This window comes from Semicossyphus pulcher, unplaced genomic scaffold, assembly GCF_022749685.1.
Source record: "Semicossyphus pulcher isolate SPU_LCO1_2020_fin unplaced genomic scaffold, fSemPul1.0.p SCAF_1, whole genome shotgun sequence".
Taxonomy (NCBI): domain Eukaryota; kingdom Metazoa; phylum Chordata; class Actinopteri; order Labriformes; family Labridae; genus Semicossyphus; species Semicossyphus pulcher.
Window position 1 is genome coordinate 6,216,697 of NW_027211603.1, and position 14,533 is coordinate 6,231,229.

At 41.4% G+C, this 14,533-nt stretch overlaps 1 protein-coding gene across 1 annotated transcript in view; it reads left to right on the forward strand.

The window, feature by feature from the left end:
- luzp2 (leucine zipper protein 2) overlaps nucleotides 1-14,533 on the forward strand; it is a 189,030-nt gene that overhangs the window by 98,952 nt on the left and 75,545 nt on the right. The window contains exons 4-5 of the mRNA XM_069657841.1: nucleotides 3,443-3,524; nucleotides 10,605-10,667. Coding sequence (XP_069513942.1) covers nucleotides 3,443-3,524; nucleotides 10,605-10,667 — 145 coding nt within the window. The remainder of the gene's footprint in view (nucleotides 1-3,442; nucleotides 3,525-10,604; nucleotides 10,668-14,533) is intronic.

Here is a 14,533-nt window from a genome sequence, read left to right on the forward strand (position 1 = left end):
AAGGGGGGGGGTCCTGTACTCCACAAACAACAACAAAATCTTAATATCATCAAATATCTGATCAAAAGTTAATTAATATTGCCCTGGCATCAACTACACCACAACGACCATCACATTCTGATTCAAATGTTGGTAAATCCTTTCAGTGAGTGCAAGTAAGTGACATCACTGTTGTCTAACGGCCTCCCGACCCCTTCAAATGTAAAATAAACAACATTGTTGTACCTTTGGGAGAAAGTCGAGTGGTTTTATTAGATTGTATCACTTGAGGCAAGAAACAGGTTGACAAAATAAGGTTTCAGCGCCTTTAAATAATGGACCATTCATTGTTAGTGCTGTTCTAAGGTGTTACCTGCTCTGCTTATACAAGGCAGTTTACACACACATGCAGGTGGGCAATGTCTTCCAATCATAAAACCTTCTAGTATGAAATAAAACAAGTGCCTCCTTTTTCATGAATAAGCGCATGAAACATCAGGCGCTTTATCTTCTCGCAGGTGATCTTTAAAAGTGTTTACCTAAAGTGCTTTACCTGTTAGGCTTGTCTGATTAATGTTGTGTGTAATGAGACTTTTAATGATTAGGAGTCATTTGTGGCCTTCATGCTCTCTGTAATGTCAGCCAGATTGAAGTCCAGCCCTCCTGTGTGCAGTATCTTGATAGCCAATCAATAGCCTATCAACGGCCCGTGGCAGCTCTCACATGTCATCAAGCTAAAAACCATAAAGCAGCAGCTTTAGTCAATGTTGCCTAGCTAGCATTTGTGAGGTGCTATTTTTTCAAAGTGGTATTAATCCATCTTTGGAGTTCCATGTCTGCCAAGTGTGATTACCAGCTGACTGCATCATGGGGGATTCAGACAGGTGATTCATTGCAACTCGTTTATTTTTGACAACTCTTAACGGGTGTTTGATTGCTTTCTGGGAATAATTTTGCTACAAACTGTAAAGCAACAAAAATATTTCCCCACAGAGACGGTGCAGACAGTAAAAATATACATGTTAAGGTTTTAAAATAGAATCAATTTATTCAGCTGCGATTTTCAACCAGCTGTCAATCTGTTTGTACTCACTTGTTGTATAATCGCTACTCAATCTCACATTTTACTGTGCCCTTTCCTGTCAGTTTGGCCAGTGTGAATCTTGTTTATGCAAAATGTTTCCAAGCCTTGGATGCAGCAGATAGGAATATCAATGAAATGCCAAAGCAGGGGTGGTTGGCTGGTCGCCGTGGAGAAAAATGTTTGCTAGGCTGAACTTATGCCAAGAGACAAGCCCATTGGCATATGAAATGTAAGAGTATCTGGCTGTTGAGCAGTGAGATCCTTTCCACACAAACATTGAGTGTTGCTGTATTCCCTTCAAAGAGGCTTCCGCATGACTACACCGCTGCCCGTCTGCAGCCACGTCACATACTTTCAAACTTACAGCCAGGCTTGGAAACAGTAAATAGACTGTTACCTCGAATTTAACTGGGCTGCCTTGTGATGTGATTTCTACAAGCGTTTTTGAATCCACTGACCCACATCACTTGCCCACTTGATTCATAATTCAGTGTGCATTGCTGTTATCCCTGCACAGGAGCTTCAAACGGCGCTGAAATACCAATTGCATTCAAATGCATTAACATTTATGTTAAAGGCATAATGAATGCAGAAGCACTCTTCATACAGAATGCATAAAATCAGTGTGGAGTGTGACAAATGCTCAAAGGCTGCTACATTATGCAACACAATGAAAACTGCACACTGTATTTTCTTTATACATTAAACTTAAATGTAGTCGTCTTTTCCATGTGGGCTTTATTTGTCTTGGTGAGTTTGTTAATCAGTGCATTATGTTGGGTATAGCCAGCCGTTTGTGTGAAAGGTTAGCTGCAGCTCGACCTTTAAAGTAAACATGGACACATTAAAGTTTCAAACATGACGTCTTAGGACCAAAGAAAGAAAAATGTTACAAAAGTCTTTCAGATTTTAAAACGTGAATTTAAATGAGGATTAGACAATGAGACAAAAGCAACTCTTGGCAAAAGGTTTAGCTGCAAACCTGAGCAGCGGCTGTACGTCACAGAATCTCTTAGTTTTCATTTCAGAGCGCTATGGCTCACACAAAACATATTTTTCCTGCAGAATACTCAGCAGAAATTTGAAAATGAGTTTGGTTACTCAGATTGTTATCATACCACCAATATCGCACCTTTCACTAATGTTACAAGTCTATAGCTGTGTCCCAATCCAGGGGCTGCAGCCTTCGAAGGCTGTATTTGAAGGCTGATTGCGTCACAGTGGCACATCGAAGGCTGTCCTTCCGATGCGGCTGACAAATGCGTCCTTTTGTTGGGCCACAAAGGATGCACCTGATGGATCCTTTGCGGCCTGGGAAAAAGAGGATGCCCAACCTATCCAGAGATGCATTGGGCACCATTTCAAACGAGATGGTGGACTCTTACGCGGCCGAGGAATACACTTTAGATGTAAAATATTTTGGTTTCAACTTGCCCCAAAACACATTATCTTTAAAACAATAGGTCAAGTTACATAACGTTAGTTATGCTAGCTAGTTAGCCCTTTAGCTACCTGTTGCTAGGCGACAGGAGTAGCGTTTGGTGATGTAAGGATAAGGGCAGGAGAAGCTGGTGACACGAACAGGAAATCCTCCGTAGACCAGACCGTCTCATTTCAGTTCGGCTTTAGCGATCTATGCAGGCTACGAATGGAGCATCCTCAGTAGACCGCCTCCTTTGAAGGCTGCAGCCCCTTGGTTGGGACACAGCCTCAGTGCTGCACTTTCTTGTAATTTTTGTGTTTTTGTACATTTGTCTCCTGCTCTCCTCTCTGGTCACATTCACCAGAGAGGAACTGTTATTAAATACATTTTTATTTGTAGGCTTGTACATAGTAATGTTATTTTTATTGATTGTGTTACCTTGTTCAGCTTGTTGTCCTTGTCTTAAGTGTCCAAAGAGCTAAAGTTAAACTGGACTAAAATGCCTTGTATTTGAACAATTACTTGGAAAATAAAGCTGATTCTGTCACTGACTCAAAGAAAAAAAAACCTCATGAGTTTATAATGAGATTAAACAAGACATTTGGTTCTTAATGGCTCTTATCAAAGGCAAACTAGGATAGGGCTTGCAGCTCACACACATGGGAGAGTCAACAGTTCAGCTTGTTAGCCATCAAACACAGCTAAGGGTTGGTAGTGTGGCCCGAGCACTGTGTGGAAAGGTAAAACCAAAATGTGTTGTTAAAAAACAAGACGTGATTTCATGCAATGTAATAGATTTCTGTGGGGTTTTTTTAACAGAAGTTAACGTAAGAGTGAAGTGTCTCTCAACAGTTATATATTTAAGAAAGTCATTTTATAGCAGTGTGGTGGAGGCCTCTGAGGGTGAGAGGAGGCTGTGCTAACCGAGTGTTTCTCACTTCTCTCTCACTTGACAGAGAGGAGATGAAGTCCCTCCAGGCAGCCTTGCAGAAGCAGCTGGATGAGGCAAATGAGAGAGCGGAGAAGCAGCAGGCCACGGTAAGACAGAGCTGACCTGACCATCAACATCCGGCCTGCACTAACCAGCTCCGTCACCTGTCACACGAGCCCCTCAGTGATCCACGCTCATCACCCAGCAGCCGGCTCTCTCGCCTCCTCGCCTCAACACTTAATTGAAACTCTCAGGAATAGCTGTAGAAAGCTTTGTGTCCTTCTCCTCCTCCCCCAACCCCCCACACAAAAATTAATAAGATTGGACAAAGGCATAATAAGCCGAGCACATGTACTTATCTATCATCTATCTACCTGGCATTCCAGCCACAGTATCTTCATTATCTATTCATCTATGCTACCCACTGGACCGTCCCTGTAATTCTGATTATAGTCAAACAGGTATCTTAAAAGCTATTCGGCAAATTAAATCAATTTATTATAACAATCTAAAAATAAAATGTTGAAAATTGCTGTCACCACTTCTAAGAGCCAAAGCTGATGTGTTGAAGCAGCTTCTTTTGTTTCACCAGCAGTAAAAACCCAAAGATATTAAAGAAGCAATTCACCCCTGGAAAAAGCCTCTGTCAGTCAAAGCTGGTGTTCTCTATAATCGATAGAAGCAATAATATTTGAAATTGGCGCCATAGCTGTGGAGAAAGTTGTAAAACCAGCTTGTGGTTTCACCCATTCTACAACACCCAGAATGCATTGCGCCCCTCTCTCTAAAGGGAACAGCCCAGCGAGAGACGCTGGAGTGAAATACTACCGTTTCGCTGCAGGCAATAGGTCAGAGCGGTACAGAATTCAAAATACGACGAGAATATTCCGGTGGATCTAAAAACCTGACGATTTTGAACAAGACATGAAGTCACTGGCGGGTGTTTAGCAAGCTCCCTGGCCTCCGCCAGATGGTGCGTTTTACGTAGTCTGGTGGAGGTTTTCTTGGGCCCATTGGAGAGGTGTTTAGCGTCCTCCAAAGGCAAAGAGTGAAATTGCGTTTTTTTCCACCATAACGGCATTAGCTCCCCATACTAGCATGATAGGAGTGAGGTTAAAAATCAGCGAACTGGCCTTTTAAGGTTACTGTCATTTAAGAAAAAGAAGCAAATCGTCACATTTGAGGAGCTGGAATCAGTGAATGTTTGACATGTTTGTGCCTAATGAGAAGTGATTATTATTATGTCAAAACATTTGCTGATTAGTTTTTCCATTGAGCTACAAATCAATTTATCAAGTTATGATTTGAGCTCCAGTCATTTCAAGTGCAATTATGTGTAAACCAAAGCTTTTGTTGTCGACAAAAAGATAACTACGCATGCAGATGATACTCTGCTCGTAATGATAGGTTATTTTGATTTAGGTTTTAGAAAGTGTAATAACTCAATTCATGAGAGGCATTCAGTGGCAACAGGAAATGTTCACTTTACTCATTCTGGCAATTATGACAAATATAATTAAAACCTGTCCGACTTTTGTTGTCAGCAGTACGACACGGAAAACAGGTTGATTTTCATCATTTTAGAAATGATCTTGTTGCTTTCATAAAATCTGTCTTCTAATAGAATTTAAATGGCACATAAAAGTAGATTGTTTTTCTGCTTGAAACCCAGAAGGAACAGTAATTATAGTGAAAGCATATGAATATGCATGTAAATACTAATAAATGGGGCACTTTTTTTCGCTCAGTTGGTAGAGCAGGTGTCCCATAAACAGAGGATACAGTCCTCGAAGCACTGGGCGCAGGCTCGACTCCCGGTCTGCCGATCATTTGGTGCATGTCATCCCCCCACTCTCTACTCCCACCACGTCCTGTCTCTCTGCAGCTGTCCTATAAATAAAGGCAAAAGCCAAGAAAAATGATCTCAAAATAAAACATAAATAACTACTGATACATCCAAGACATAAAATCACGTTAAATGGCGCTCCTGTTGCCAATGTGGCTTTGCAGGAAAGTGGTCATGCTTCACAGGCACATCTGGATGTCTGTTGAATAAACTGAGCTCAAACAGAATCTTACACCAAACAGCTGCAAGCTGCTGTGTCTAAACCGGAGCCCAAGTCGGCTGGTAGAAACATCCACTGCGGAGATGTTGTGTTATTGGTAATGCACATGCTCTATTTTACTGTATTGTCCCAAATTGGTATCCTCATACTATTCATAAAGAACACGGCTTGTTCTGCTACTAAACTGCTTATCAACAAATCTGCATGAAGCCTGTTTGGCTGCATTGAGAGCGCAACAGTAGCCCTGGAATTCTTCTGGGACTTTCAATGCATGCTAATGAAAAGCCTGTCCTGTAATCGTCCTTGCTTCTTACATGAAGCACTTGGTGCATGTAATGTTTCTATTACTATCATGTGGGTTTTATTTTCCATTAATCATGGCTTTCGACCCAGTGTTATGTTCATTATTTCCCCTTTTCTCTGGAGTGCATGGTGCATGTATTTTCCTCATTGTAAAGTCCTTGGAGCTGCACTTCTTGTACTATAAAATATATTACTCCTGTTATTATTAATATTATTATGCACAGTCACATGGTTTTCTGTTCATCATCCAAACCGGCTAAACTGAGAAAAACAATAGTCCAGCAACGTTTAAAGTGACATTCCTGCCATTTTCCCAAGACCTCTGGCAAATCCCTGTTGCACGTTTTATAGTGTGCATTTGACATTTATGTTCTGTTAAATGGTATTTATCACACCTGCCGAGATACAAGATTAAAATGAACACCCTGCAGCATGCAAATGCCACAGACGTTTAGCATAACACTGAAATACTGTATCCGCTTCAGAATTCTCACATGCTGTGGGATTCTGTGGGAAAACTGGGCTCCCAGGGTGAATCAAAGATATTAAAAGCACCTTCTTGTTAAAATGTAAATATTTATTGCGGATTATGTTGTGCAAAAAATAGCCAAAAAAGAAGACGTGAAGCAGAAGAGGGAAAAGTGTTAAAATATGCTGATAAGTGTGAGCAACGAGATTGGAAATCTGTCTCAACTTGCATGAGGAAGATTTCAGAGTGTGGTGTGATTCTGCACATCAGAATATGCAACAAATATTTTTAGTTTAGCAAGCAAGGTGCCTTTCTAACTTCTAGTTTTATAATGCTAGAGTCAAAAAGAGCATATGAAACAATTTTAGTGCTGCACTATTTTCATTGACCTTGGACATCAATTTTTCACACAAGATATTTTGTGTCACTTGCCATTTTAATATTAGTGATTTAACAGCCATGAACTGAACGATATCAAACAACAATGATACATAAAAGCAGATGTTCGGCTCATTAGTCTGTTGCCTAGTGTCCCCTACTTTGATCAGTACTGAAATGTCTCATCAAGTGTTGGATGGAAAAACAATTAATCCAATACTTTCTGTTTATAATTGCCAATGAGCCTTAGCTGTCTGTAGTCCTACTTAGCAGGCTAACATGCCTACAATCACAGTATGTTAGCAGTCATTGTTAGCATGTCCGCATGCCGATGTAAGCATATCGTTCAAAGCCAACACTGTGCTTAAAGTTGTAATCTTGAAAATCTCAGTCTCGCTCTCTTTGGGGGCACCTATGGCGATAAACGGTCATTTCAGGAGCACACTTCCCAGATATCCAGACATCCACGGTTGGCTCCGGTTGTAACTCTTGATTTTCCTCGCTGGCGGTTGCTTTCCTTTTTAGACTGTTTGCTTCATCTGAGCGTCCAATATGTTTCTTTTACTTTGAATTTTCACTTATTTTTGAAGTTGTATCTGTAGTCAGAGATCTTTTCTTTGTTTGTTCAGCCATAGTAGATTACTGTTAACTCGCAACACTTGCAGAGACAGGAAAAGCAGCCGCTTAGCTCCGCCTACCCTCTCTGGCAGACAAACCACTGCTGGCTGATGGAAAACACGTTACTTACTGGGCGCTGCTTGTGATTTTCTCCGCAAAAGTCGCACCAGACACCCAGTCTGTGATACTGCAAATGCAAAGGCTTTCATCAGTGGGCCATAGGCTCAGTCACCATTGTGTTACCTCATTCGGCGATAGATAGAGACTTAACAGACATTAGTTAAATGAAAATCTTTGAGATTATCACTTTAAGTACAGCAGCATAGCTATTTAATGTTTAATTAATGTCTAATGATTCAAAATAGTTGTAGATACATTTTTCTGGAAATTGACTTCCATATATTACTTGAACAAAAAACATTTCATCACCACAGAACTTATATTTCAGGCAAAATTAGACCAATGTTTTTGTTTCATTTAGTCCGGCTCAACAGCCCAAGTGGAACAGTCTCACATCACCTCATGCAATGCATTATTTTTCTACTCACCTTTACGCTTACATTTCAAAATCCATTACTGTAGGAGCTGCCGGGGCGGGCTGATTTTTGTAGATTAGAATTCCTTTATATAATGACAAAAACAGTTGCATTCAGCACACTGAGCCGCTAATGCACAGGAGCAGTTGTTATGTTGCTCCACGATTTGCCCCTTTTAACTAAAAACCCAAATGCTGCAGCAGGATGTGTTTTTTAACCATTGCCAGGGGCTCTGGCGCTGACTGAAGGCTCAAACATCAAACCCTGATGTTATCATGCCTGCTCGGGTATGTGAGTCAACTGGCGAGGCTTAGTTTACAGTTCCCTGAGGTGCATACCTGCTCTGAGGTCACCAGCCCCGTGAATCTTTTTCCCTTTTTGTCCTCCTATCTCGATGACCTCTCTCAAGGACACACGGCGCATTAAAAACGTCTCTTCAGAATAAAATACAGGAAATAAAGGAGAAACCTTGGGCTGGCTTTCTCTCTTGCACACAGAGAATTCAATCTTTTAAATATATACTGTAGCCCATGGCAGCCAAGGTTTCCCATCCGCAGTTGGTGTTTGAACCTCTGTCTGGCTGCACAAAATCGAGCCACAGGCCTGCACCAGCAAGACGTGCTGAGCTCATGATAGAAGGACTGCGATAAACAAAGATATCACTCTGGCATGATAAGCGTATGGTCTATTAAATCAGGCACACAGAGGAAATGGTGAGTCGCTCACTGCAGGAATACATGCCTCGGAGGATCATATGTGCCGCAATCAGAGATTCTCAGACGGAACAATTCTGAACACTTTAATATTAAACTATCTTTGTCAGCAAAGAGAGGGAGATAATATGTGACGGAGGTTTTTAACGCCTGATGGGTGGCCGGCTGAAAAAGTGGTTTCATTACAGTGAGGGGGCCTCTGCGCCTCTGTCATCATATAAGAAACAGTTTCATTTATGATAGGAGGCTCAATATATTGCCTGAATGTAAACACCACCCATACTGGTTAAATTAAAGACCATAAATCAAATGCTAACGCTGCTTTTGCTACTAGCACTGGAATCGTCACAAGGCTTCAGTTCACTTTAATGCAAAGAGGCTGCTTTAATCCTCCTTTTTTCTCCACTGAAATTAATTAGCAAACTACAGTAAATGTTGCGCAAGAATGTTCTGTGAGTCTGTGTTTTGGGGGCAGTGACTGAACATGACGTTTGATATTATAATGCCCTGCTGGGGAGGTGAGTCAACATACGCGGTCTGGTTCACAGATCCTCCGGGTGCTTTGCTAGAAAGTAAAAAAAAAAAAAGTGAGACTAAAAAGTGGAGTGACGTTTGCTTCGGGTGACGTGCCCCTGCACGACATGATGACACTCATTGTAGAACAGTAAAAGAGGTGGATAAGTCTGGTGATATTATATGTTTAATGTTGTGGACCGACCTATGTAAAGACCAAACCAACAATCATTTGATTCTATAACAAGTGTCGTGTTTGTCCAAAGCCTGGTGTAGCATTTTCTTCTGTGCCATAAAGCTGTATTGTTATCCAGAGACTCTAAACAAACGTCACATCAATAAGCTTCACTGTTGCACTGAATGACATGTTTCTTCATTACGATGAATGCCAGCACTGTAGTGTATTCTGAGTCAATCCCGTATACGTCGTTCTGCAGTTGTTTATCTGATAGATGAACAACTGTGGATTTATCTGTCACTGAAACTAGTCCTCCAAAAACACACAATCTACCAGCAGTAAAAAGTAGATTTTTCTGTATCAGGTTTGGTTAATGTTTGTTATAAGCTGTTGCTCGATAAGCCATTAGACTGCAGTGGCACTCACCACATGCTGGGGATGTTGGACAGTATTTTGGGACTGGTGCATTCATGCAGTCTGTTGACAAAAAATACAGAGTATTCCCTGCCTTTTACTTAAAGAGGGGGTATTATGCTGTTTCACAGTTTAACACATGTATACAATGTTACAATGTTTGATGTCCAAACTAAACGTGGGTGTAGTTTCAAATCTGTAGGTAAAAGTATGTTGGAGTAATCCCCAGCTAAAAAGTCTCAGTGTGCAGGCTGCTGTGAACGCTAGCTTTCAGACAGACTGTGATGTCACAAAGTGGAGGAACTCTATATTTGGGCATCTGCCACAGAACTTCCTGCCGCTGGCACAGTTCAAGGACACGCCCACCCAGCAGCTCAGTCTGCCTCGGAAATGTCTTTCACTCTACCGCTCTGCTCAACGGCTCTGCTCGTCAAGTCGATTAAGAATGTCTTGGAGAAAGTGTTTCTTTGGCTCTGACAGAAAGACATCAGTGTTTACTTTTCCAAAGGACAAGAGCACCAGACATTCATTTCAAATCCAAAAGGTGAAGCTTACTCCTTGCCGACAACGCTGTAACTGGCCAGTCAGAAGAAAGAGGGCTTGTAGAGGCAGGCTTTCTTAAAGAAACAGAGCTGACTGAGTTGTTTCAGGCAGAGGCTGTATGAGGGCCTGCACAGAGCACCAGTGTGAGAAAGGTTAGGAGTTTTTTAAACTCTAAATTATGCTAAGGTACTCCACGGGTATCACAGAGTGAAATATGAAGCTTGAAATTAGCATAATACCCCCTTTAAATCGTGTAGGATAGTTTATCAGACACTGACTGGCCTCCTTGTTAATTGATATAATCACCATAAATCAACGCACTTAAATTGACATAGACCTCTAAAATCACCATGCCCAACATCGTCATATAGTATGTTCACAACGTTTGAAAAACACACACAAAAAGAATCTTTTCATTCACTAGGAGAATCTGACTTTTGTCCTTTTTCTCTCCAGATCAAATTTCTGAAAGTGGAGATGGAGAAAAAGACCAAAATCATCAAGGATTTACAGCAAGAGGTGAGTCATCAAAGTTTCATTCCACACTGGTTTGGATATAAAAAATATCCTACATTCCACATTATGAGTTCTCGGTTGATCATTTCATTTTATATATGCGGCCACATAGGAGGACTTTACTCTAATTTACCGAGCAGGAGCACATTTCCCTGCCCTCGTCCTTTCATATTTCCTTTGTAATGATTTTCATGTCTGCCAAAAGCCCTCTGAAATCTCCAGGGACAGTCGGGGGAGAGCTGGTTGCTTTCAATCAAAGGTGGACATGTGCTGGCAGGAATACATCTATTTTAGCGAGCACTTTGCAAACACTGGAGTGTGCCTTTGATCATGATTGTGATCACAACTGTCGTGGCTTGTGTTGGTTCTGAAATTGATCTCTCTTCTTCTTCCTCTTCTTTCTCTTCTGCCGTGGATTTCTTCCTGCATGATTGTTGAACATCAGTGCAGCATAGTTTGCCTAAAAAGAAGTTTTTTCTCTTTGATTCTGAGGGGCTGACACCGAAATCTGACATATACGGCTGATGCCTCAGACAGCTGAGAAAAAGTTCTGCTGGAAAATACCATTATAGCTGCACTGAAAATATGTGACACCACATTATCTACTGTTTGGCTTGTTATCTGTAAGAGGAGAGAAAAAAAAACACACCAACAAAAAAACATCAAAACAACATGGGCCCATTAAATGCAACATACTGTAGCTGCATCTGCAACAGCTGCCTTTAAAGACACTCACACATTAAGGCTGGATGTTTGCATTGTTATCTTTGTCTGACAGCTATGTAACATGAAACAAGCAGAAGACAAATGTCAAAATGAAACGTCAGCAGACCAACACTGTGACAAATGAAATGAAATCACGCAGTGCTGCCTACTTTATTGATTTGACGGTAGACCCGTTATATAAAGCCCGTTGCTGAATCAGACAGCTTTTTATATCATTTTTTATCATTTGAGTCATTTTTCAGATGAAGAAAAGCAACGGAATTGAAGCTTCAGCTGCATATGTTGTGTTTTTAAGTTGATAGGCCTTTCAGGTGATTAACATGTCATCTGGAATTTGAAAAAAACAGGACACTTAAATATGACACCTCAGGGTCACAGTACACTAGACGTTTTTGTTGTTTTGTTTCTTTTCCTTTTCATCGGCGCTTTGAAAAGCAGGCAGGCTATTGACAATGGCGACACCGTGCCATGTTGCTCTCTGCTGCAGTGAGAAAACTGACTTTTGCCAGATGTTCGAATTAATTTGACACCAATTGTGACTGAATTCTGCATTTGTAACCTGATTAAGGCTCTGAATGCAGAACCCAACCCACATAATAACATCAATTTCCTGCAATCAAACTTTATGGTGTAGTACCTGCCAAATCACAGGTTTGAATTTCACAATTAGACAGTGGGACAGATCACATGAATCTTCTTGATGTTACCCACTTAGGTAAGATGTGTAGTTTTTTTTTTAAATGTGTTTCTGTCAAAATCATAATATCAGGTTCCATCCGTTATCTCCACCGCTTATCCTGTTCAGGGTCGCGGCTGTCATTGGGTGAGAGGCGGGGTACACTCTTGACTGATTGGCAGTCACTCACAGAGCTGACACTTAGAGACAGACAACCTGTCACGCTCACATTCACACCTCAAATTAGTAACAGCATGTCCTTGGACTGTGGAAGGAAGTTGGACAGGGAGAACATAGAAGGCCCCCTACGTCTGAACTGGGATTCGAACCAGGAACATTCTAGCTGTGATGCTGCCCCTTGCTGTTGGCCCTGCCCCTCCTATATAAGGGAGGCGGGAGCAGGAGCTCAGTCTCTCTCCCTGATCCTGCAAGCCTGCACACCACGCTAGTTCAGAACCTAAGTTACTTTGGGTTTTTCTTTTCCTTTTGATGCTGGAGGTCTGGTAGTCTAGTTTTCGCGGCTTCCTTTCCAGTTTAGTTTACTAAGAACTTTTACCAGGTTGGGGGGGAAGAGCTGGGTCCTACGGCCCATTGTGTGGTTGGCCCAGACTCCCATAGTTTTGGTAATTATCAAAGTATTGTTTCTTCGTAAATAAAAACTCCTTATCTTTTTGAAACTTGTACTCGTTTATGGCGTCCTGCTTCATGTGTTACTGGCCACATGGTGAGCCAAACATTTCCTTTGTTATGGCCGTAACAATGAGTCAATCCCTATTTATTTGTCTTGTGCACAACTGTCTGCTTTACTAAGCTGATTCTGATTACACTATAAATGGCAAAGACAAAGCAGTTTGTTACATTTAAGTGATATAGAAACCAACGTCTTAAACAGCCATGATTTTTACTTGTAATGCCACTGAGTGGATCTTCACCTTCATTTTAACATCCATCTTCTCCACTTTGATGCACAAGTTTTCATTATGTAACCATAACAAGAGTCCCTTCTGCAGTGAACCACCGTATCATGGGATCATTGGCTGTCATTGTGTAACTCCAGTGAAGACAAAGATTTAAGATTCAAAGCAGATGAGCCCTGAAAGATTTTTATGAAGGCATTTAAAAAGTCATCTCTCAGGTAGCGCTCAAATTTAAATGAATCTCTGTGACTGTTAGGTATTAAATTTGTACTTGCATGCTCGCTCTGTGGGGGGTAATCAGAGGTAAATGTAGAGGCACTTCCTTAATCAGTCAAGTGGTTTTCACAGTGGGAGGTCGGATATGTTGGCAGATCCCTTTAACAGACTAAATGACCCATAAAGCAGGCCATGATTTGACTTTCTAATGAACAATTAGGGATTCCTTTACTCTTAAACATCCTGATCTGGAAATAGAACAAGTGCTGAGACACTGACAAGGAGACAAGAAAATGATCTTTGCTCCAATGTTTGTCACACGCACTTCTGCTCAACCTTATTAGCATAAGTCAATCCTCAATGTTCACTCTAATCCTGCCAAAACAAAGAGCTGGCGAATAGCAGTGCCAACAATTTGACCTGAATTAGAGTGAGCAGAAGTGTAATTGAGGAGACTCAAAATAATAACAATAGTTTTTAGGTGTAATTACCATGTAAACACCTTTCCTTAGTTACTGGGATTTACTGTACAGGTAGGAAGAGGGAGAAGCACTTCTCATAGACCCGCTGCTCCCCTATCGGATGACTGTATCTTTGTTGAGATTTTGAGCTTTGCCTTTCTCTCCTCCAGATTTGCATATCTCAGAGAAAGGCCTCTCTAGGTTTGAGGGCCTTTATAATTACACACTGAAGAGGTCATTTGCGGCCAACAGAAGTCTGGGAACCTCCCTGACGCCTGTGACACACTGACATTTACGCTGCTACTAGATGCGGGGAATCATGAGTCAGTTGAGAAGAAAATTTAGAAAATTAGAACTTCTTGAGAGCAGAAATAAGGAGCAGTTTGGGTGTCATGCACAGAGGAAGGTTAAAGGTCCTGTGCAAAGACATTTGTTGCAATGCAATGAAGTTAAAACAACACAGCTGGCATACAAAATAATATTAAAAAAAAATAAGACCATATAGGCTAAAATATGTTAATAATAAAGCTGGTGGAGACACATAAGGTATTCCATCTTGCTTTAAAAGCTACAGTTGTTGGGGTATAGACTGTTAGTCACAGCAACGCATACAGCACAATGACGTGTCTCCACCTCCTCTCATTGTACTAAGTGAAGCCAAAATACGCCCCGCAGCAGGCGCTGCCATCTTGCACCTTTAGAGCCAGTCTGCCAGTCTGCGCAGTAGGGATCGGCTGGTAGAGCCGCGGTATTGACCTACCTCATCTGCCGCTAACCAAGATCCCTCACATCGGCGCAGTCAACATCAGAACAGCTTTATATGTTGGTCTGAAGCAATGACTGTATATATAGATGGACGACTCCATCTGCTCC